The 24,250-nt window shown below is 36.5% G+C and overlaps 1 protein-coding gene across 1 annotated transcript in view; it reads left to right on the forward strand.

Moving 5' to 3' along the window:
* The first annotated feature begins 10,374 nt into the window (after positions 1-10,374).
* LOC134806682 (monocarboxylate transporter 6-like) overlaps positions 10,375-24,250 on the forward strand; it is a 31,673-nt gene continuing 17,797 nt past the window's right edge. Inside the window, exons 1-5 of the mRNA XM_063780008.1 lie at positions 10,375-10,767; positions 17,523-17,646; positions 21,359-21,502; positions 22,106-22,378; positions 23,192-23,252. Coding sequence (XP_063636078.1) covers positions 10,651-10,767; positions 17,523-17,646; positions 21,359-21,502; positions 22,106-22,378; positions 23,192-23,252 — 719 coding nt within the window. The 5' untranslated portion in view covers positions 10,375-10,650. The remainder of the gene's footprint in view (positions 10,768-17,522; positions 17,647-21,358; positions 21,503-22,105; positions 22,379-23,191; positions 23,253-24,250) is intronic.

Consider the following 24,250-nt stretch of genomic DNA (forward strand, 5'->3'; position numbering starts at 1 on the left):
ACCAAGCCGAGTTGGTGGTAACTAGTGGGATTTTTTTTCCAGTAGTTACCAGTGGTAAAAGGTGGGAAAAAAAATCCCAGTAGTTACCACTGGTAAGAACTTGGTGGTAACTAGTGGGAATAACCCGCCGCGCCGCGCCGCGCCGCGTTCGCGCGTTGTTCGCCTACGTAAGACGTAGCGTTAGTTACTCTACAGTCCACATACCTACAGTCTACACTAAACTCTTAATAGCTGAATAAAAAAATATTCAGTCATATTTTCGGTAGGTAATGGGTGGTAATGGTTAATTCAGGTATATGCATATGAAAATATCAAAATCACCACGACAATCTACAAAATCTGATATAGGTAGTCAGCGATTAGATTATAGTAAGTACAGTCAGCAGCAGATATACCTGAGCGGGCAATACACTTCCCTATTATTAACGCCGCTCCAATATTATTGCGGCGCTATGCGACGTAAGCGCCAGCCGCCATAAGGTACCTTTTTCCGTGGAACGTCACATATCTTTACTATTTCATATCTAGTGAATCTCTAATTCATTTCCCGAATCGCGGCGCCAGCCGCCATAAGGTACCTTTTGCCGTGGAACGTCACATATCTTTACTATTTCATATCTAGTGAATCTCTAATTCATTTTCCGAATCGCGCCGTATAACTCCTCTCTTTATTTTATACAACCTACAACGTCCTGTTAGAAAGTCGTACATACGCTACATGTGACATATCTTCAAAAATTATATAAACTAACTAGACAGGCCCGCAGCTCCGCTCGCGTAAATGAAATAAAGAGTTTGTCTTGAGTCTAGTTAAATACCGATATTATTATGTATTCAACCCTGCCAGGGTTTATAACTGTGATAGGGATTTCTTATTTGTAGCCGTTATTTGGATAACTTAATTCGCAAATTTCTCATTGCGAAAAGGCAAGATGGTATTTTTTCATCGTACAGTCGCCATCAGATATATCGGAGCGGCCAAGGTGTTCACAATATCTGAACACGCGCTCTAACGCCCTGACAATAGAGGCGTGTTCCGATATTTGTGAGCACCTTGGCCGCTCCGATATATCTGATGGCGACTGTACGTAGGTATTTATTTAAAACTTGTTTCAACAAAAAAATATTATTTATTTTTATAAGCCTAGTTGCAAAAACATTTATTAGATTAATTTCCGCCTTAAGACAAACATGGACGACCACCGCCCATAAATCGCCTTTTCATATTTCAAACGTAGGTAGTCCCCATTTCCATTTCTGGATATTAACATTAGGTACTTACTACGGCTACTGTGACGCAACGACCCAAAGTGAGTCCTGGCCTCCGACACCAGATCACGCCATGTTTCTCGGTCTTGCGATAGCTCTCGCCAGTCGCCATGGCCGAGGTTGAGCAGGTCTGGAGCAACTACGTCGTTTCAGTGGTACCTAGGACGTCCACTCGGGCGTCTCCCATTTTGTTGTCCCAAGTACCCTCTCTTCACGGCACGGTCCTCTCCCATTATCTCTAAGTGTCCGAGCCACTGAAGCTGCCGCTTTGGTCTCTCAATATTTCGCCACTATATCGTAACTTATCCTTATTTCTATGGCAACAAAGTTATATTACGATATTTGGCTGACTGCTGACTGTACATTTGCTTATTTTCATCAGGTAGCTCAAAAATATCTGAACATGCACCTACATTATAACTTACTATCCACTTTGTATTTCTGGCCCATCTCGGCAGCCCGTTCCCCGGCATGGCAATGTTTGCCGAAGCCGTGAAAGTCAGTCTGAATAATATAACTCAAAAAGAAATAAACAACAAAATACATATTATAAATAATATTGTGTTTGATGACCGGTCTGGCCTAGTGGGTAGTGACCCTGCCTATGAAGCCGATGGTCCCGGGTTCGAATCCCGGTAAGGGCATTTATTTGTGTGATGACACAGATATTTGTTCCTGAGTCATGGTTGTCTTTCTATGTATTTAAGTATTTATATATTATATATATCGTTGTACGAGTACCCACATCACAAGCCTTCTTGAGCTTACCGTGGGGCTTAGTCAATTTGTGTAAAAAAAAATGTCCCATAATATTTATTTATTATTTATTTATTATTTATATGATAATATTAATTTGATTGATAAGTCATATATGGCATAAGTCACTCGTATGGGCTATAGACTAAGGTTGAGGTTGACAGCACTTTTTATTTTACTTCGTGTAAAAAAACGCCGAAATAACTGTATACCAACATGACAAACATAATTTAGGTTACTTTAACTTACGAATAATTTGGTCTAGTCTGTAGCACCACCGAAACGAAAACAACCGAGAGTTGCCGAGAGATGGCCGATCGTCAAAAAATAAAGATTGTTATGAAAATTTCTTTTGCTTATTAAAAATGAAATACGCATCGAAAGCGATAGTTTTTATGCTCTAGTTCTATTCTCATATTTAGATAATAGATTGGAACAGTTTTTTCTTATCATACGTGCGTCGTATTTGATAAACGTGTCAAAAACTTTTTTAGAAATTTGTAAGGCGCCATCTCGCTTTTTCCCTCGTTTTTTATCCCGGTCTGGTTTTTCAATTTTATATATATGATGCGAAATTAACATAAAACCAGAAGACACAAATTAATAATAGAAATGAAACCCAAAAAAAATAAAAAGCTGTAGCCTCTAGGTGCGTGCGACTGGGATTTGAACCCGCGGTCTCTGCTTTGAAAAGCAAACGCCTGTTACTGAGACCACAACGTGCCTTGACAATTGGCTCTAAATTCGGCTTCACTTAGCTTTCGCTATGTGTCATTCGTTTTGACGATTCTGCTAAAAGAAATAGTTTGCAGTAAGTTGACCGAGAGGCCCCTGTCAAATGGTCGAAGGGCAAAACGTGAGATAGATATATGTGATGACAAGACTACAGTCTGCTTTCGATGATTGTCAAAACGCTTACCTGAAATTAGCATGGCTATTTTTCATTCAATGTTCGACCATACTTGTATGCTTTAAACGTCTATTTTTCCATATTGTTCAGATATATTTGACACGTTGACCGCTTAGACACCAGTGGTTTTTTGACAGCTAAGGTATCAATGACTTGTTGTAAGTGTAGAAATTAAAGAATAGCAACTGTTAAGATATTTGTGACACGTTGAGCGCTCACAAGTAAATACTACCATGACAGTCAACAACTTTTTGACAGTTTAAACGTTTACTTCTCTTTGAGCACCTGGAGTGTATAGTGACTTCTGCTGCTGACTGTACCTACGCTGCTTTCGTATTTAATCACTTTCGACTAGTCACATTATTCTAGTATTTTCGTTGATGGTGCTCAGAGCATAAAAACGTCAACCACGGCGTTGCATGAACAAGAGATTTCCTTTGGCAGGATTGGTCCTTAGGACCCAAGGATGGATGAATTTACTTGGGAGTGCTCAACGTGTCACAAATATCTTAACAGTCGCTATTCATTAATTTGTACACTTACAACAAGTCATTGATACCTTAGCTGTCAAAAAACCACTGGTATCTAAGCGGTCAACGTATCAAATATATCTGAACAATATGGAAAAATAGACGTTTAAAGCATACAAGTCGAATATTGAATGAAAAATAGCCATGCTAATTTCAGGTAAAGCGTTTTGGCAAGCATCGAAAGCAGTACAGTCTTGTCATCACATACATCTATCTCACGTTTTGCCCTTCAATCATTTGACAGGGGCCTCTCGGTCAACTTACTGCTAATGCTAACTATTTCTTTTAGCAGAATCGTCAAAACGAATGACACATAGCGAAAGCTAACTGAAGCCGAATTTAGAGCCAATTGTCAAGGCACGTTGTGGTCTCAGTAACAGGCGTTTGATTTTCAAAGCAGAGACCGCGGGTTCAAACCTCAGTCGCACGCACCTAGAGATTACAGCTTTTTGTTTTTGGGTTTCATTTCTATTTTTAATTTGTGTCTTCTGGTTTTATGTTAATTTCGCATTACGTTAATTTAATTTTTGAAAATATGTCACATGTAGCGTATGTACAGTCACCTGCGATAATATGTTACACAACGAAGGCCGCAAAAATATCTGACACGATCTTATTTGTAGAGCCATAAGAACGTGTCACATATTTTTGCGGCCTTCAAAGAGTAACATATTATTGCAGGTGACTGTACGACTTTCTAACAGGACGTTGTAGGTTTGAACCCGCAGTAGGCGTTCCTTAGATTACTCCTGTGCGGAATGCCATTTGATGTTTACTGCTAGGTTATACTAACAATAAGTTCAAAGATATATATAACTCCGTATACTCTATCCTCTCTGCTAAGTTGTAATAAATTAATAGTTTAAAAAACACTAGAAAAACACGCTTTTATAAATAAATAAATAAATAAATAAATAAATAAATATTGGGGACATCTTACACAGATCAAACCTAGCCCCAAACTAAGCAAAGCTTGTACTATGGGTACTAGGCGACGATATACATACTTGTATAGATAAATACATACTTATATACATAGAAAACAACCATGACTCAGGAACAAATATTAGTGTTCATCACACAAATAAATGCCCTTACTGGGATTCGAACCCAGGACCATCGGCTTAGCAGACAGGGTCACTATCCACTAGACCAGACCGGTCGTCAAATGTGCAAATGTGCGTAAAAACCAAAAATGTTCAAAGTCCATTCCGTGACCTTTCTCACAAGTGCAAACACGACTATGATACGATATTCCATCATGGAATGCCAGTGCCTATCTTCCGGCTTCATCATCATACCTTGAAACCTAATCGTGGTCAAAGTTCATTACAAGACTTTTCTAACAAATCCAAACACAGCTATGATACGATGTTCCATCATGAAGTTCCAGTTCATATCTTCCGGCTCCATCATCAGATCAGTTCGACAGTACCATAATTATTGTATTGTCATCAGAACTACATACAACCGCCAATTTTCATGACGATTGGAAGATGGTTAAATTAGTTACCTTAGATTCCATTACATAGTTACATACAGGTCGACCTAATAAAAAGCGTGTTAAAAACAAAATTCGTCATTCCTATGGTCAACAGTTAGCATATTACGTAGGTATATGCATGGCAGTGATATTTATATCGCATACATCTATAGAAGAGGAGGCACCGTTCTTGCGGATCATGAGTCCAACCAACAAAATAAAGAGAGGAGTTATATAGAGGATATGTTTAACACCTTTACTGCCCGTGCTCCTCACGTGGGGCCACGGCTAGCCTCTATTACAAAGCCATAAGGTTTACATGTCAGATTGGGACAGTGAACGTGTTACGTTTCAATTCAATTATTTTCTCCTTCGTTCTTTGATCGATTCGGAGCATCGTATTTTAGTACTATATGTATAGTATATTTTAGTACAATAAGCGGGCTAAATAAATATATTAACATATATTATGCTCTACGGTTTGGAAGAACGGCCGCCTATGACAGTTAAAATAAAAAACCGATCATTCTCGTAGAACCTACTTATTTATTGTCTAAGTTTGATACTTGGCGATAAAATACTTCTTTAAGAAAGGAGTACGGCTACCACCAGTTTTGACATTGACATAACGCTCACGTTTAAGTAACTTACTTTCTATGCATCTCGCTCGTACTCGCATATGCGAGCAATAGTGGAAGCGAGATGTACAGAAAGTAAATTACGTAGACGTGAGCGTTATGTCAATGTTAAAACTGATGGTAGAGGCTGAGGTGTCAATTCGTAGCTGCTACAGTATTTTTTTTAAAGTAAAACAGATAAAATGTTGATGCTTAGTTACCATTGAAATAACAACTGCTTAGCAATTGGTGGCACCCTGGCTGCTGACGTACCTACGTGATTGGCAGTGCGTGTAGGTATTAATGACAGCAGCTTGAATTTGAGTGCTTAGTTACCACTGACTTTCTAACCGTTATTGTCATTGTGATTAAATAAGGGTGTATGTGTTAAAGAAAAACTCAGAAGCTAAGATATATTATGTGACGAACTGAAAGCCTACGTGAAAATGACAACTTAGATGTCCTTATTGTTGTGACGATTGAAGTTCATATGTTTTCTTGGACACCTTGCCCGCTCAGGTATATCTGCTGCTGACTGTACATACTTGCACCGCAAAATTGTACCTCAACTCTGACCCGATAAATAAAATAAAGTGGCGTTTGACACATTTGGCATTAATAATTATGGCAATGTCATAAATTAAATAAACTCGGTCTCGGCTTTCTTCAGCCTTGTGTCTATAATTCAACTCGTGTTCCAAATGATATGAAATGACACAAAATTGCCCTTTAAGAGGAAATGGGACGATCGCATCTCCATACAAACGTAGTCCTCATTTTCCTCTCTGAATATTACCTAACATGACAGACTATATTTTTACATTTTGATGTATTCGAATGCATAGTTTGATTTTTTCGATTTTTTTAACAATAACAATTAGGAGCTTTAAAATTCTTAAAAATCTGTACTTATGCTTGTTTTTCACACCTAAAACGAACAGGCATAGTTATGATTATTAATCTACTTTAAACGAGCAATTCTTGTTTATTTATTTATATAGGTAAAGCCTGACAACAGTTTATTTGACCCTCGCCATTTTGCGGATTTTCAATGGTACTAATTTCTTTTACTGGCAACAAGTACTCTTTGACAACGAACGTTGGATGTCATCGAATGTCACCGATAACAAACGGGAAATATCTACGAATATATTCAAATATAAACGGTTTTATTACAAAAATGCAAAAAAAAAATACCAAAGATGCGAAAAAATTGTAGTGAATGCAATCATGGTATAATAATATACTCCGCCTGGTACTCCATTCCCGTCTTTTCTAGGTCACCTAACTGACACAAGCCTACGTCATCATGCGACAGCGCTATATGATAATATGCGATAGCGCTATATATAGCGGCCATGTTGTTGTGACGTAGGCCTGTGTCACTCTGGGAATAGAAGACCATGTTTTATTAGACTATGAATGCAATCAAATACTTACAGCTTCAAAAAGACGAAGGATTACATAGCATTCCAATAAACAATGTTTTGAAGTTGGTTGTTGACATGACCGGTATTGATCTTTTATAGTGCGGTTTTATTGAACTGGTTAGTTGTTTGGTTTAAACTTTAATATTTCATTTAAGGTTTATGTAGATCGACGATAAAAATCCTATAATCGAATTGGAAACTGAACGTTTTATAATCGAGGTTGGTGGTTGAAAGCGACACAACATCTGATGAAAATCAGACTTCGTCAGAGTCAGAAAACGAAGAATATATATATTAATATTGAATATATAGTATCAGATTTTGACGAATAGGTAAATTGAATGAACCGAATTTTCTGTAAGCAATGTTTTTGACATTATACGAGTATCAACATGAAGCCAATGCCCACTACCCCGACTATACATGACGTACGCACATTATTGCCATACGTAAGCTGTTTGCAGCGACACTATCTCAGGGTTAAACAAACTGTTGTCAGGCTTTATATACATATTTCGGGGATCTCGGAAACGCTCTAACGATTTCGATGAAATTTGCTATATGGGGGTTTTCGGGGGCGATAAATCGATCTAGCTATGTCTTATCTCGGGCCATAAATTGAGTTTTTACGTTTGCCGAGCAAAGCTCGGTCTCCCAGATTACCCAGATATTATACATTTAATTGTGTTAAAATCATTGACATAGATATCTAGGGACTGGCTTTACGGGCAATAATAATGAGGCATGACAGGGGCCAGGACAGCGGTGTGACACCGCTACAACGCGATTGGTTGATGAGTTCGCATCACGCTCGCGATTGGTTGACGAGTTCGCATTACGCGCGCTATTAGTCGCAACTAGTTGCGTTAGACTGCACGATTGGCTGGAATTCGTGAGTAACACCGCTGAACTAGTACCATTTTTAGTGCCCCATTAGCCCGTCCTTAGATATTATACGTCAATGGTTAAAATAATTTCCAGTAAGGAAAATGGGGACTACGTTTATATGGAGAACCGGTCGTCCACTATCCTCTCCTTTGCTGTATGATCCTTACTTAAAAGAGCATACAAGATAAGAACATATAAACATGCGTACCTACCTACCCCAAAAACAAATATTTTACCTTTTTTACACACTTGTATTTAGACACACATACCCCTACACACATGTACCTACCTATATTTCTATAAGTAGGTAAGTACATATAGCTATGCATATGAGCTTCAAATTTTGTAACTTAAATTTGAATCACTTCCCGGTGTCTGATTGAATTGAAATTTGGCAATAACCTATGACAAGCGTATAGAAGTCAATGAACTCCTTCATCCAGCACACAGACTCCACTTAAATATCGGTAGCTGAGGTGGCTACTCAAAATGACCTAACGCAATACCTCGAGGACCCAGTGGAGATGCATCGCGTTACACGGATGGAAGCAGGCACGATCGGTTAGTCGGTGAGCTTACATTATAGACTACCCCCATGGTGAAGCCGTATGACGAATCTAAAATTGCATAGTAGGTACACCGTCTTCCAGGCAGAGGGCCTTGCTCTGGAACAGTCATGCTACAAATGCTATTCACAGAAACTGAAGATGGTCACCATCTTCTCAGACTCCAAAGCGGTACTGATGGAACTCTCCAACTGGAGCAGTGCCTACCAACAGAAATATAAATAAAATGCATAACATTGTACACAATATGAAGGAGTCTGAGGAAATGGAGATCAACTTCTGCTGGATTAAGGCCCATGCTTGCCTGGAATGAGGGGGCAGATCTCGCGGTCCAGTATGGGGCAACATTACGAAAATTACCGGACTACGACTAAGTATTTCCCCCTATTATCTCTCATTTTACTTTCTTCCATATTTCATTCGGGGGCCTTACAATTTACCAGAAGTAGGTAGGTACCTACTTACGTACCTACTGCTTATTATTGGAGCGAAACTAAGACCTAATTAATATACTTTCTAAGGCTACTGTCCCCGCGCGATATTATATTTCAAACGGCAGCGTGGAAAGTGAGGAAGTGGCGATGCGATATAGGAACGGATTAAGTAGCTTTATTTTATTGGTTTCCCACTCGTCTACGGTTCATGGTTCGCTAACTAATTTCTGGTAACTTGACACTTACAAACTATCAAATGGGATAACTGCATGGGGATTGAGGTGTAAAATTATACATACAGCAAATTTTCACTGTGAACTAATGTAGCTATGTAGTTGAAAGATTATGATTGGTAGGTCGGTAGACTCGGTAGGTAAGTACCTACTCAAAATTCGAAAAATTTTAAGTATTCGGAGATCGTAAACGGTAGGGTCAAGGAGGGAACAGTGGCACGGTTGACAGGCCTAATTTCAACACGAGAGGCGACTGAGCCACTGTTTCCGCCTTGACCTAAAACAGAGTGCTAAACAAGTTTCAGCGCGATTCATAATTTTATTGGCTAAATGTTACCCCTCTGTCCCCAGTTTGCCCAGATTATAATATATGTAATTTTTTTAAAGAAGAAATTAATTACACTAGATTATTTTCCCGAATAACCAGGCTTGGGTCTTGTTTTTTTTTCAATTATCTTTTGTAAGCACGTAAGCGTAGGTATGTTTATTTTTTGGCGCAGCATACAATCCAAAAATGTCTTTACCGTGTAAGTTAGTGCTTATGCAGATCCTTGGGATAAGGCAGTTATTCCTCAAGTTAAACACGTGGATGGAACCCAAATTAAGTAACATTGAATGCAATTTATCTGGCCCCGTACAGGATAAAGCAGAAAAATGGCGCAATAGACGAGAAGCAGAAGGCAGAATTTTACTAATAAACCGAGATAAAATGTCACGCGATTAATGGCCTATATTAAATGTTACATAATATTTGTTTACGGAATTAAGTCGAAGTATTTCCTCATAGATTATACTCGCAGTAAGTAAAACTACTCAAAACTGCTTCAGCGTCATCGATGGAGGCGTAAACAACTTGCCAATGAACTTCTATCTGCATAGTGTTAAGGTTACCTTCTTTATTGCTACACATTTCGATAAAAACCGTAACATAAAGCACAATTAACTATAAAATAATCACGAGCGGATTAATTTATTAATTGAATATTAATAACGAAGTAGGTACCTATTGGTACCTACCAAGTTAACCTGATAATGAATGATAACGAACTTTATTTTAGATATAAGTTAAGTATTAATAATGAAAAAATGTTACGTCTCAGTGAACTGTAATTTTAATTATACCTAGCTTGTAAACAAACGAATCATTACATTTACAAAACACTTAAAGCCCCCGAAGCGTCTACATAAGATTAATTAAACGACCGTTAATCCATTAATTAAAGTATTAACGTTAAGACCGTATATTCTATTATATCTAAGACAATGCTTTCAGACAATTCGAACGAAATCTAAATCTCTATGTAATTAGTCCCATTCACGACACCGGTGCATTCGAAAATAGTTAATGTGGTGGCAGTGACAGCGAAGCGAGGACGTGCGTGTGCTTGTCTCGTCGTAAAATGCTGCCTCGGAAAAATTGACTAGTCCGCTGATAATGTTTAAGTACCTACTACAGCTAAAACGCGAATTATTCGTCGCACAATTAACTTAGATCGGCACAAAATTATCGAACGCGTTCACGTGTTAAATAAACATGGATGAGGCTTTCGCGCATATCGAGGGGAATGGGAAGAAAGACTGCAAGAGGGATATGGTTCCCCCGGATGGTGGCTGGGGCTACGTTGTGTGTCTCGGCGTAGGATTTACTTTTGTAAGTATTTGCAAACAGAATATATTTACCTACTCGCGGAAATTGGTATAAAATAAAATGACCCACTTCATTTTACTGTAATGATTTTAGGACAGCAATAATATAGCCAGGAAATATACTAAGGTAGGTACTACTTAATTAGGTACCTATGCAATATTTTGTCTGTTAAATTCCTTTATTAATTCCTTGATTCTGATAAGTATCTTTAAAATATAATTGAATACCTTAATTGATAGATTTTTCCTACGCTAATTTCCAGATTCGTTAATTTTTATGGTAGGTACTGCATTTTGTCTTTGCATTAAAGATATGTTTTAGCAAAAATTCATTGACTTATTAGATGTGTAAAATAAAAATAAACATATTCGTGCTTCGAATTTTACAACTTAAGTATGGCGCTGTACGGCTTCGCATATTATGCGGTGACTCGTCTGGTTGTCAAAAGTTGACCGTGGCGTCAATTTCTTCAGTTGCCACATTGGGGGAACGATATTATCTTAGACAATTTAGAGTCTGTGCAGAAAGAGAAGAGTCGTGGAATGTATTGGGCCCCATGCAATCCATATATTCCACGACTCTTCTCGTTCCGCACAGACTGTATATAGTTTTTTTTATATTTTTGGTTTTAGTGAGTATTTTAACAAACACTTTGTTTATGACCTATATTTTGAAAATAAAAATTTGGAAGGTTTGAAAAATTTAAGAAAACGGGCTAAATTTTCCAACCATTTCTCCCATCATATTGTTAAAACTACTGGGACTAGAATTTTGATGAAAATAACAATTATTAATAGAAAACACCGACTTCACGACACAGTTTGAAATTCCCTTAATATTATGTACAAGCATTTATAAATAGGTTTCTCTGGTCTACATGAGCAATGAAATGAAATGAAAATATTTATTTCAGACACCAGGTATCCATATTTTTCCATTCACCTAAGAACACCGTTAAAATGAAAATGCTTGGTTATTAGATGAAAAAAAAACGCTCTGTTTATAAGACTTGAGAAGTTCCCTCGATTCCTGATGGATCCCGTCGTTAGAACTAGATTTTGTTAAAATGGAATCTGACTATTAATACAAAAAAAAATCTAAATTAGTTCGGAAATGACGGAGTTCTGACCAACATCAACAAATAAAACAATACCTACAACTGAATTGAGAACCTCTTCCTTTTGCAATTTTGAAGTCGGTTAAAAATACAGGAACCATTCTCATTAACCTACATCGACCAAAAGAGATCGAGAGAAATCGAGCAAAAGTCGACCAAGTCGATTTTTGCGTACCTATCAACTTTAGTAGATATGCTATAGTAGGTAATGCAACGTCATATCACTGACGTCACAAGAGGAATTTAATCATGATGTTTTTTTTATTTCGCTGATATTATACATTTCATTATGGCGTAATAAGGCTTTTTTATTGTACCAACGATTATTTGAAAGTTGGCAGCGTTATTAGTGAGAATGACAAAGTGTGGTTGTACCACCACAACTTGAAATTCCTATGAAAATATAACGTTTAAGTAATTAACCTTTCCACTATTAGACGGGCTATATGTATATGTTATGTATCTTAGGTTAAAAACTAAGGTATTCCCTCTCTTCGTCTCGCATGTACCTATAGTGCAATGTTTCAAAACATTTTTTGGCATTCCTAAAGTGTTTGAAATAGGTAAAATTGTTTGCTAACAAATTTTTTACTTAAGGTCCAAGTTTGACATCCTGTCCACATATAGTTTAAATATTATAATAAGATTAAGCATAATAAATTACGTCATCATTATCATCTTCCTAGCACTGACGCGGCTTTGCCAGGGTTCATGGTAATGTAATAGAGTCTGGCTACTGAAATATTATACAAATGTTTGGCGGGAAATTCTAAAAATCTTGGGCTGGTCACACTTTGTGTAGTAGGAATTATAGAGTCTGGCTACTGAAATATTACCCAAAGTTATGGCGGGAAATTCAAAAAATCTTGGGCCGGTCACACTGTGTGTAGTAGGAATTATAGTTTTGATACTAGAATATATTTTTGATTTTCTGTGTACACGTAAGGTACCTAAGGAAATAAGTTAAATATACGTTGACTGCACTCAAAGTCAGCTCACATTAATTTCTACCACTATGTAAAGTATAGTCAACGACAAACACATATGATTACGTTCCAATGTTTTGATTTTATTGATATTTTACAGAACTTCTAGTTTATCCGTTTTTTTACACACTTTTCCTGTTTCTGAGATTCAGGTATTAATAAATTCACATAATTAATCAAAGTTATAGGGAAATGTTAGAAGTTTAGAACTAGCACTTAAAGTATCAAAATATTAATAGAGCACCAACCTACTAAATTGTTTCCGACTTGTAAACATTGCAGTTTTTCGTTATAAAACGCTTCACGTCGTTTCGCACATTGTCGTAATTGTTTACGAGCTTAAATAATAGGTTGCGGACCTCACTCGGTATAGTTATTATTAATATTATTTAAGTATTATTTAAAATAAACGCCTTATATACCGCGAACAATTTGAATGAATGACATAAATTGACAACAGACTTTTAACTTTTTTTAAAAGCATAGACAATTGGTGATGCAACAAGGAAATATCTGTCAACAAAATTTGGCTAGCCAGACTCTAGTTTTGATACTAGAAAATATTTTTGATTTTCTGTGCACACGTATAAGGTACCTAAGGATATAAGTTAAATATACGTTGTCGTGCACTAAAAGTCAGCTCACATAATTTCTACCACTATGAAAAGTACAGTCAACAATAAACACATATGTTAACACTTTCTCACCATATACCATTGTTGCAATGCGAAAAATGAAATGTAGTATAAATAAGACCTAGCTCGATAATACCGTAATATTAATCCATCACCAAAAAAATACATAAGTACTATGCCAAATATGCTAAATGCTAGTATCAAAATATTTATAGAGCACCAACCTCCGAATTTGTTAACATTTGTTTAGGAGTTGTATACATTGCAGTTTTTCGTTATATAACGCTATACGTTGACTTCGCACATTGTTGTAATTATTTACCAGCTTGAATAATAGTTTGCGAACCTCACTCAGTATAGACATTATTAATATTATTTAAAATAAACCCATTATAAACCGCAAACAATTTAAATGAATGACTTAAATTGACAACTGACTTTTAGCTTTTTTTTAAATCATAGACAATTGGTGATACAACAACGAAATATTTGTCAACAATTTTTGACTAGCCAGACTCTAATAGATTAGTTACAAGAAATGTGATTACACCGTTTTTGAAAATTCATAGGTAGGTATTAAGAGGGTTAAAATGGGGCTGAAAGTTTGTATGGGGAATTAATCTTTTTTTAGTGAGAGATCTTAACTTTTAATTAAAGGCATTTAAATTAAAATACAAGAAAAGTTACTTACTTCAAATTTCAAAATATGTTCAATTGTACATAGACCCTAATGTATGTAGTGAAAAAGGAGTTGCTAATTTGTATCAGAATTTTTTGTACTGAATTTAGAACTCTGTCGTTTGAATATTAGAAAACAAGAAAATAGTTGTCATCGTTTTTTTAAATTTCGTCCCCTAAGTATGAAAAAGTCGAGACAAATGTCAAAAATTGTAAAATTTTTACATAACTGCTAGTTTTTACTGCAATGTAGTAGAATTACAACAGCCAACATAAAAATCAACGTGAACGCAGTCGCAGGCAACAGCTAGTATGTCAGTGATGCGACGGATAGAAATCATAGATCGGCACAGATAGAGGAAACGAAAATAAATAGGTAGGATAAGACGACCCGATATGATAAGTTATTAACACTCGTAATCAGTGTAATCACCATCAGATATTGTTGATAGCAAGTTTTGCACCTGTAAGTTTTTGACAAGTAATCTTATTGAGCCTCTGAAGCCATATTGACGCATTTTCTCTCTGGGTTGTTGTATCTGAAATATCTGAATATACTCTTCGTTTTACTGCCTTACACAGATTCAATTAATGAATACGCAATATGTTGCTAATCGTCACATTTTATCGGAACTTTTTAAATGTCGTTAATGTGACTCGATGTACCGGTTGAATTTCATTAAATTGTTGAAACGGACTCTACATTTTAGCTTGGGCTTTACACTCGGGTGTATGGAAAAAAATATAAATTAGCAGTTCGTAAGTTCGCATCACAGTCTTTATCTCTGCCTCATAAAGTTAAAGATGACAGTTATATAATACATTTATTGCATACACGCAAATGTAGATAAGAAGTTAAAATAGGCCTGTAATTTTCTTGGATGAAAAGCAAACAAACAAAAAACATGAAACAAAACATCATACTATAAGTGCTAGTGAAGTTTAAATAAATGCTCCGGCAACATTGATCTTTACAAAATATAAACTATAGCTTCGTTAAACACTTGGTAAACAGCAACAGCATTTTAACCACGATAGCTAACAAGCTACTTATAGGTATTACATAATCTTACTGTTCTGGTAAATGTATGGGGGATCAAATCAATTTTACGAGTATAGTCGACGACCGCTTCGCTTCTCCATACAAATGTAGTCCCCATTTTTGTCTCTGGATATTAACATCATCGAAAATATTTATTTTTACTTATTTATGCTTATTTTCACACTATGTAATTGATGTATATGTCGCAGTCGGATCGTATAATCCGCCGTATTACATTACGGCTAGCCGTTTTCAAAAACAGGGGCGTTTTGAAATGCGGCGGTTTAACGATTAGCCGGATTGAATGCGGATGAATGAGAATCCGCCGGAATGTATTCGGCGCCATACGTTCTTCAACACGGCTAGCCGTAATGTAATACAGCGAGTCATTAGCCGCCGCTTTGACAGTTTTTAGTTCCCATTTTTAACACCCGTGGCGCTGCCTGACAAACGCTGGGGTGTCCATCAAATCAGGAGTTCGTCGGACTGTTTCTTTTCAAAAAACATTTCTTTCGCAACTTAACTAGACGGAGCCCCGCTTCGCGGGGCTCCTATTTCTGAGCGGTTTGCCCTTCGGGCATCTGAAGCTACCTAACGAACCTAACCTACCTACCTATTGATTTAGTGAGACGTCCGTGAAAACATTACACTTTGGGGAAAAAAGCGTAGGTAGGTAAGTAGGTTAGGTTCGTTAGGTAGCTTCAGATGCCCGAAGGGCAAACCGCCCAGAAATAGGAGCCCCGCTTGCGGGGCTCCGTCTATTTAAGTTGTGAAGGAAATGTTTTGGAAAAGAAACACATGTAGTGCGGTGGGACCATGGTAAAAATAAATTAAATTGCAAACATTGTCAAACTCCGGTTACGTAGGCGACCGAAAGAACTGGTCACTCTACAATCTAAAATAGTAGTACGATGCGGCTAAACGTTGGCCGCCTTATTGAAGAACGTATCGCAATGACAATCCGGCTAATCGTCGAACCGCCGCATTTCAAAACGCCCCTGTTTTTGATAACGGCTAGCCGTAATGTAATACGGCGGATTATACGATCTGACTACGACATATATAAACCATAGCTATACTCTTGCGCTTTACTTTTTAACCGTCTTCAAGATTTCAAAAGGAGGAGGATCTCCATTCGGCTGTATGTTTATTCTCATTTTTTTTTAAATATATAATAGTTAGTTATAACGATAAAACTCAGTAGTTAAGTTATGACACAAAATAGCTAGATAATGATGAAAAGAAACTTAACTACAACAAGACTAAGTAAAAAACTAACATTATTTGGACTATTAATACTATTAGGTTAATTTTAACTGGATACCTATCACTTAACTAATTCTATAAACTAAATTGGCAGTTTGAGCAGCGTATCAAATCTAATCAAATTGAATATTTATCATTTATTTTCAGACATCAAAATTACACCGATAGATGCATATTACTATAAAGACGGGATTCCATTTTTATAATTTATAAAATCGAATCGGGACTTAATCGCCAAGCCACATATTTTGACTGGTGTATAGTTTGTAAAGTTAGGGCTAGTAGAGTTAGGGCGTGTAGAAGAGTAAGAAGCTTGGCTCTACATGAAATCTGATAACTTTTTGACAGTGCCGTACGGTCTCGCCTTGGCAACATTTTACATGAAAAATGGTTTTGGTGGGATAATATTGTCCTTACTTTTACCCACACGGAAATCACAGGAAATGGTCAGTGTCAGGTGTCATTTGTCAGCGTGGTGAAATAGGCAACTAGACAATACCTATTAATCGATTAATCGATTATACGTAACCTAACAATCGATTTGCCCTCAGTATTGTTTTGTCAATCAGCAAACTCCTTACAAAAAATATTTTCAGTGGCTTGTGTTGGATTTGCAATTTTTAATCTGAATTGTGACGAGTTGATTTATTCATTGCTTTTTTATTTATCTTATTTTATTACGGATGCAATAAACACAGTAAACATACCTACCTATCTCTTTAAATATGTGTATTTAAATACAAACAATATGTACCTATAGGTATAGCAATCTAACTATTTAAGCGCCACTTGCACCATCCCACTAACCCGGGGTTAACCGGTTAAACCGTTAACCCAATATCAAATTGTACTAGTAGACATGGTAACTCCAGGTTTAACCGGATAACCCCAGGTTAGTGAATGGTGCAAGTGGCCATAGTGATATGAAGTTAAAGTAATCAATAGAGATGATATTGAGTGATTTAATAATTGATAATGTAATCTACTTTCCATTGAACTTGGTTTGTAATCAACAACAATTCGGTTTGTTTCAGATGTTAGGTTTTGGATCATCGAACGCGTTTGGTATTTTATTTCACAATTTTTTCATCGAGCAAGGCAGTGCGAGTGGCCTTCCTCTAGTGATTGGGGTGTACAATGGAGCTCTGTCGATATCGGGTATAAAATAAGTTTTACTCTTGAATGATGTATCATGGGGTATTTTAATTTTAATAACAGGTTAATTGTGATTATGAATTAGATCTGGATTAGATATGGATTTGATCTAATTCATAACCTGTTATTAAAATTAGAATACACCTATTATTGTTGAAATTAGTTATAGGTATCACGTAATATTAGTAAAAGGGTAAGTTAATTGAAAATCACTATTAAAATCTATTTACACCCGGTCAGCGAACTTGCCTAGTCATTATGCAAAGTGCAATTTTAGGTTGCGGTCACTGCAAAATAGGTTGATGCAATCCGCTTTATGGTTGGCCAAACCGGTCAGATTGTTCGTAAAAATTTGAGGCAGGCATGTGTTATAACAAAACAACACAAGCAAATTAATTATAATAACAGATACCTATTATCCTAAAAGTTTCCAAAAGCGTCAAAGCGGCGGCAAAAGCTCAAAGGAGTTCTTGATTGAACGTTTTGCTCACTACTTACTACACGCAGAGAGGCTTAACAGTTTGTTTGCATTCACTGTGGGGATCTAATTGACATATTGAGTTAAATATACATTGCATAATTTGTAAATATGGGTAAAGGATATACGTAATTTAAAAAACAGTTCATTAGATTAGGAAGGACGTATCAGACGTATGTAATTTATTTCTGAGAAGTATAGTACACCGGCACACCAGGTCAAAAATAATTGCACCTTGTGTCTTTACAGGTTCTGGTTACGCGTAGGTAAGATTTCAAATCAGAATAACTCGCTACGCTCATGATTTGATTAACAGAATGTTTTGATTGCTCGGGAGTCTCGGGACATACAACCAGCACTAAGTCCAACTATATTCTATTTATGTATGTATTTTGAATTGCTACGTTAGTCATCATCGTAATCCCTCTTTTTATCGAACGAGCGAGCGAAGCGAAGCGAAGTTCTTACATTCGACTTTGAACACGCGGCTGGCTAGCGGCACGTCCCGGCATTTCGATGTTTTTAAGCTGAACTGTCAGAAGATAGTTTGATAGGTACTCAAAAACTTAAGTAAATTTGTTCTAATTTAAATGAAATTGGGTAAACGTGTAGTCGCGGACAGTATATTTTAGTCATTAAATTATGAGCAGGCCCGATCATGGGGTTATTGAGCTAGAAGAGCTTAGAAGGCCAAAAAGCTGTTTGTGAGAGGTCTTACTATTCTGGTCATTTTATTTGCAAGAAACATGGTCGAGTTTAGTATCAAATGAAAGCGCTTGGTTTACACTTTTATAATATCGTTTTTAAATTTACCATGTTAAATAATTAGCAAGATAAAAAGAATATAAACATAAGTATTTGACATTTGACAGGAAATATTTCGGCTTAGCACAGATACAGTTTATTTTAATCTCTAAAGTGGTGACTTAAATCCAGGGGAGGGGCAGCCGTATACAAAGCCCTTTATTCGAAAAAATAGCGCCATCTATATTACTTAACGCTGAACATATTTTTTTTAATATGGCTTCAATTTATTTCGTCAGAATGTCTTAAATGTCTTGTATCCAGAACATGAGACAAACAAAAAAAAAACATCTGATAGAATAGACTATTTATGGCCATCATTGCCATTTGTCACAAAAAAAAAACATTTTGCCAAAGAAAAATCAAAATATTATACATATTTAACACCGTATTGCCTGTACTACGACATAATTCAGATCATAAATTTCGGTTTTACAATGTTAAAAGAAACAAAGTTTTCATACGCCATCACAATTGCTGAGAACTTTATTATCAGAAAATTCAGAAGAAATCATGGCGGGTAGATTCACAACCTGCTGCGTGTAATTGTGTTTCGTGGTCTAATTGTGTGTTATTTATTACAGCCGTGTATGATAGGTACTTTATTTACATCAACAGTCAAGTTAAAAGTATCTATCCTGTTTTCGTGTATAAAAAATATCCTGAAGCCTTTCTTCAAAGTCGAAGTTTCTTACGTTCGCATCATACTTAGACGCTATTTATGCCCCTTCTCCCCTGATATTGACGTTGATGTTTCTGGTTAAGAATTACAGATGGCGCTTCAAAATTGATGCAAAAAAGTTCCACGAGAGGGCTCTCTTTCTCCTATATATAGACGGTCAAGCAAATCTTGTCAATAGAAATAGGTGCGAAATTCAAATTTTCTGTGAGACGATATCCCTTCGCGCCTACATTTTTCAAATTTGCCGCCTTTTTCTACTGACATGATCTTCTTGACCAACTATATTATAAATACTACTCTTTGCTTAAATCTATCAGTTAAGGGCTCCACAGACCTTGCAATAAATCCACGCGATCTTTGATCCATTGCCAGTGCGACATAAAATAGTAGAAATAAAATAAAATGGAACTCAAAAATGTCCATACTAAATTGTTGCCATGTGTAAGCATTTTACGTCAAAAATGTGACAGTTACGTAGAAAGTGGCGCCCTCATTTATTTTCTATTATTTTATGTCGCACTATACGAGTACCTAAATAGGTGCAACAAAATCAATCGCTATATTATATATAATTTTTGGTTGACCGCGAGTTCTCCGTTCGGGGCGAACTACTAGTAGTATAAATTTGCGCTGCTGAATAATATAATAGGTACATTTATATTATTCATGTATAGTAAAATATTTCATAATGTTGATTTACCGATAAATATATGTTAAATAAAATGCTGATCGTGAGACATACATCATTTGAATATATTTCATAATTAATAGTTTAAAAATATTCAAAATTTCCTTAATTTGGAGAAAAGTAGAACTATTTTACGGAACCTTAATATTTATTTCTTAATTGTCAATGTAACTTGATATATCGCTGGTGTGTTTAAGGAAATTGGTTGGAATTGAACAATTTTATTCGGCCGTCGTTTGACCCGCAATTAATTAACGAAATTTCTTTCGGCTGTACTTTCTAGGCCTAATCTTGACTAGCTCGAATGTCTAGGATCAAGTTACTGACCCCAATTGCTGTGAGCGACCTATTTAGTACAAGTCGGTTGATCGGCGCTGATGGAGCAAAAGGACCGATGCTGCAAGATTTAATAGATCTCTATTCTCATGTCGATGCGCGTGAGACATTTTCATTCATTGACCGTGTGTATGATTTATTGATTCGTATCAATTTATTACAATGAGTGACAATGGGAAAGGAAGAGATAATCAATACCTACAGTAAATTATAGTTATTCGCGGAAAGTTTTCCCCTCTATTTAGATAGGTCACTACTTAAAACATATATTATTTAGGTTAGAATCACATTTCAAACATACTTTATACAAATATTCGTCATTTAAAATAACGTTGAAAAACCGGCCATGTGCGAATTGGACTTGTGCTTCGAGGGTTCTGCAGACAGACGAACGCACTGGAGGGTTAATACTTAAGAAGCCCGTGGTACGCTTCGGGTACGAAACCCTAAAAACATACCTATGCCTAATCTTTTATGATAACAAGACGCATTGATACAAGACTATTTCAGGTTACTGTGTACGTATACCTACGCATACTTTAAATTGTAACGCAGCAAAATATTTACTAACTTAACCTAATACGTCATTAAATAATTGCATTACGACATTTACTTTGGATATCTGTTATATGTATAGTACATATAATATTCATATATGTATATAATATACTATAATAGTAGGATTAAAAATTATATAAAAAGTAAAGTACCTAATGGTTATTTTCAGGATTCCTGAGTGGCATAGCTCTAAAGAGGTATTCCTTCAGACAAGTGGGCTTGATTGGAGCTGGGCTCTTCGTTCTGGGAGATGTGTTGACTATTTTCGTACAGCGCACCTATCAGCTTGTTTTCACGTTCGGAGTCATTAGAGGTAATTTATAGCTAGGAAAATATACATCTAATTGAATTATGATACGCCGTATACAGTCGTATATGGAGAGGCCACATCAGCAAGTAAAACTCAAATGATGCCAACGATTTATTGATGTGCAAGCAAGAGATACACCGCAAGTCGCTTTATATGTACAGTCAGCGTCATATCATATAGTGGGTAGCATCCAAAGTTTCAAATACCATACAAAATATATGGTGTACCGAACTACATATTTGAATACTTTGGATGCTACCTACTATATGACGCTGACTGTACCTACGTAGAATACGAGTATCTTATCAATCACTAACAAATCACAAAGATTTTTTAAGATCGTGTGGCTATGAAGATAATAATTTCTTGTTATCAATTTGTTATGGAAATGATAATATAATATCCATAACAAATTAATAACAAGAAATTCGAGAAATATCTGAATAGGCCTCTGTATCATAGGCAGTCATTTAACGTAGATACGACTTTACTCGCATAATGATTGCGTAATGTTATTGCAAAATAATGGTAAGGATTTTAATAAAATGATTTTAATATAAACAAACATAATGTCTGTTTATGTAAAAAGTTTGTTAAAATTTCCAGGAGCTGGATTCGGCATGATGATTCCCGTTAGCTTCACAGCATTCAATTGTTATTTCACTAAAAGACGGACTGCCATGATGAGCGCTAACCAAACCATGAGCAGCATGGCTTCCATCACGTTCCCCATACTGGTCACGTACCTGCTGGCAGAGTACGGGCTACGGTGGACCCTAACGCTCATCATGGCCTTGGATTTGCATCTAGTCTTCGCCATGTTGGTGATGCACCCAGTTCAGTGGCACATGATTAAAAACCCGGAGGCTAGCATAACAGGTATGTTCCGTATTAAAAAGTGCCTTATAGTTCGATAAATTTCGTATAAATATTGTACAAATTTTTGGTACTATAATAATTTACAAATGTACGAATTTCATCAGTACAAGTACATATATGTTTATATTATTCAAACTCTTGCTCTTATAAATCGTCTTTACCTTAAGTACTATCTAATATACTAAAACTTGTGACAGATACAGTAATACACATAATATGTATACCGAAAGAGTTGTTAATTATTTTGTTGATATTAACAAATTCAAAATCAATTAGACAATACATATAGTCACATATAGTTATTCTTTAAAATATTCATGTCTGCGGTTTGTTTAATTACTACCTGTGAATATAGCGATAACTATCATGATATTAACATTACTAAATCTTAATTGTATGTGTGTCTGTTATTTCATAACACTTCCTTCATTTTTACCGTCTTAAATATCCACTGTCCTACCTAACTTGTAACTTTAGACTAACAAAATCAAACCTATTCTGTTACTGTTACGACCTTTACGGCTACCACCAGTTTTGACATTGACTATTTCTCGTCTACGTAAATTACTTTTTATACCTACATCTCGCTTGCTCTAATATGCGAGTACGAGCGAGATGCATAGAAAGTAAGTTACTTAGACGTGAGTGAATATGTCAATATCTAAACTGATGGTAGCGGTACTTAACTGTCATTTAACCATCATTCGTGATGTCATTTAACACTTCCAGAGTTTAAGTCAAAGTGCGATGTCCTTAACGTTTCCAAAATAAATTATGAAAATGACGAGGCAATCGTAAAAATGTTGCCAGCAGATAACAATGAAGAAAAGGAGAAGCTACCAAAGCGTCATGAGTCGATACAGAAAAGTATAATGTGAGTATTAATTATTTTATTGAATTTTATTAGATGTCTATGTTAAATCTCGCGCGCGCGTCATTATACTCGTGATCAATATGGAAATGGAATATTGTTAAGGTTATCACCTTAAACGGGAGTTAATTAATCGAATAAAATATTTATAATTAATTAAGACTTCTAGAAACTACTAATACCTGTTCGCGTCTTCTAAAACTAGCAAAAAGCAGAGCTTTGTAAGGGCTCGCGGAGGTTTTCTACCTTAACGTACCGAACCGGTTGCTGTCCGGTACGCCTGTCTGTTACAGCTTTTACTTTGTCCTTTAAAAACGTGTCCAGACGACAAAATCAAATTGCCAATATCATCCACACGTAATATACAATTTCATAAGCGCTTATTACATCCTACACGGCCGCCCAGTACTTTTTGTAAGGAACCCAACTGGCTTTCCTACATAATGTTGGGTCAGCGAGCCAATGTTCTCGAATTTATTTTTGCGTCCACTCCACACAATTGATCGAAAAACTATCCCGTCTGGAGACCTACTGGCGGTAATCACGCTGCTCCGCACATAAACTAACACACACAGTTCCACTAGGTACAGCCAGGGTCCAGCATCAGATCTATCTTGGGTACTGCTCTTCCAAGTTCTCATTAAGACGTGTCAGATGACCAAAACAGCGTGTGCCTATGTTGCACCAAACCTGAGTTCCACTAGGTACAGCCACTTTAGCATCAGCTCTATCTTGGGTACTAATCTCCTAAGTTCTCATCAAGACGAGTTGCATGACCAAAACAGCGTGTGCCTATGTTGTATAAAACCCGAGCTCCATTAGGCACTGTCAGGGTTCAGCATCAGCTATCTTGGGTACTGAAAGTACTGATCTACCCAGTGATCATCATGACGAGTCGGATATCCAAAACAGCGTGTGTCTATGTATGTTGCATCAAACCCGAGCTCCACTAGGTACTGCCAGGGTTCGGCATCGCCTCTATCTTGGGTACTACTCTCCTA

The sequence above is a fragment of the Cydia splendana genome, chromosome 3, assembly GCF_910591565.1.
Source record: "Cydia splendana chromosome 3, ilCydSple1.2, whole genome shotgun sequence".
Taxonomy (NCBI): Eukaryota; Metazoa; Arthropoda; class Insecta; order Lepidoptera; family Tortricidae; genus Cydia; species Cydia splendana.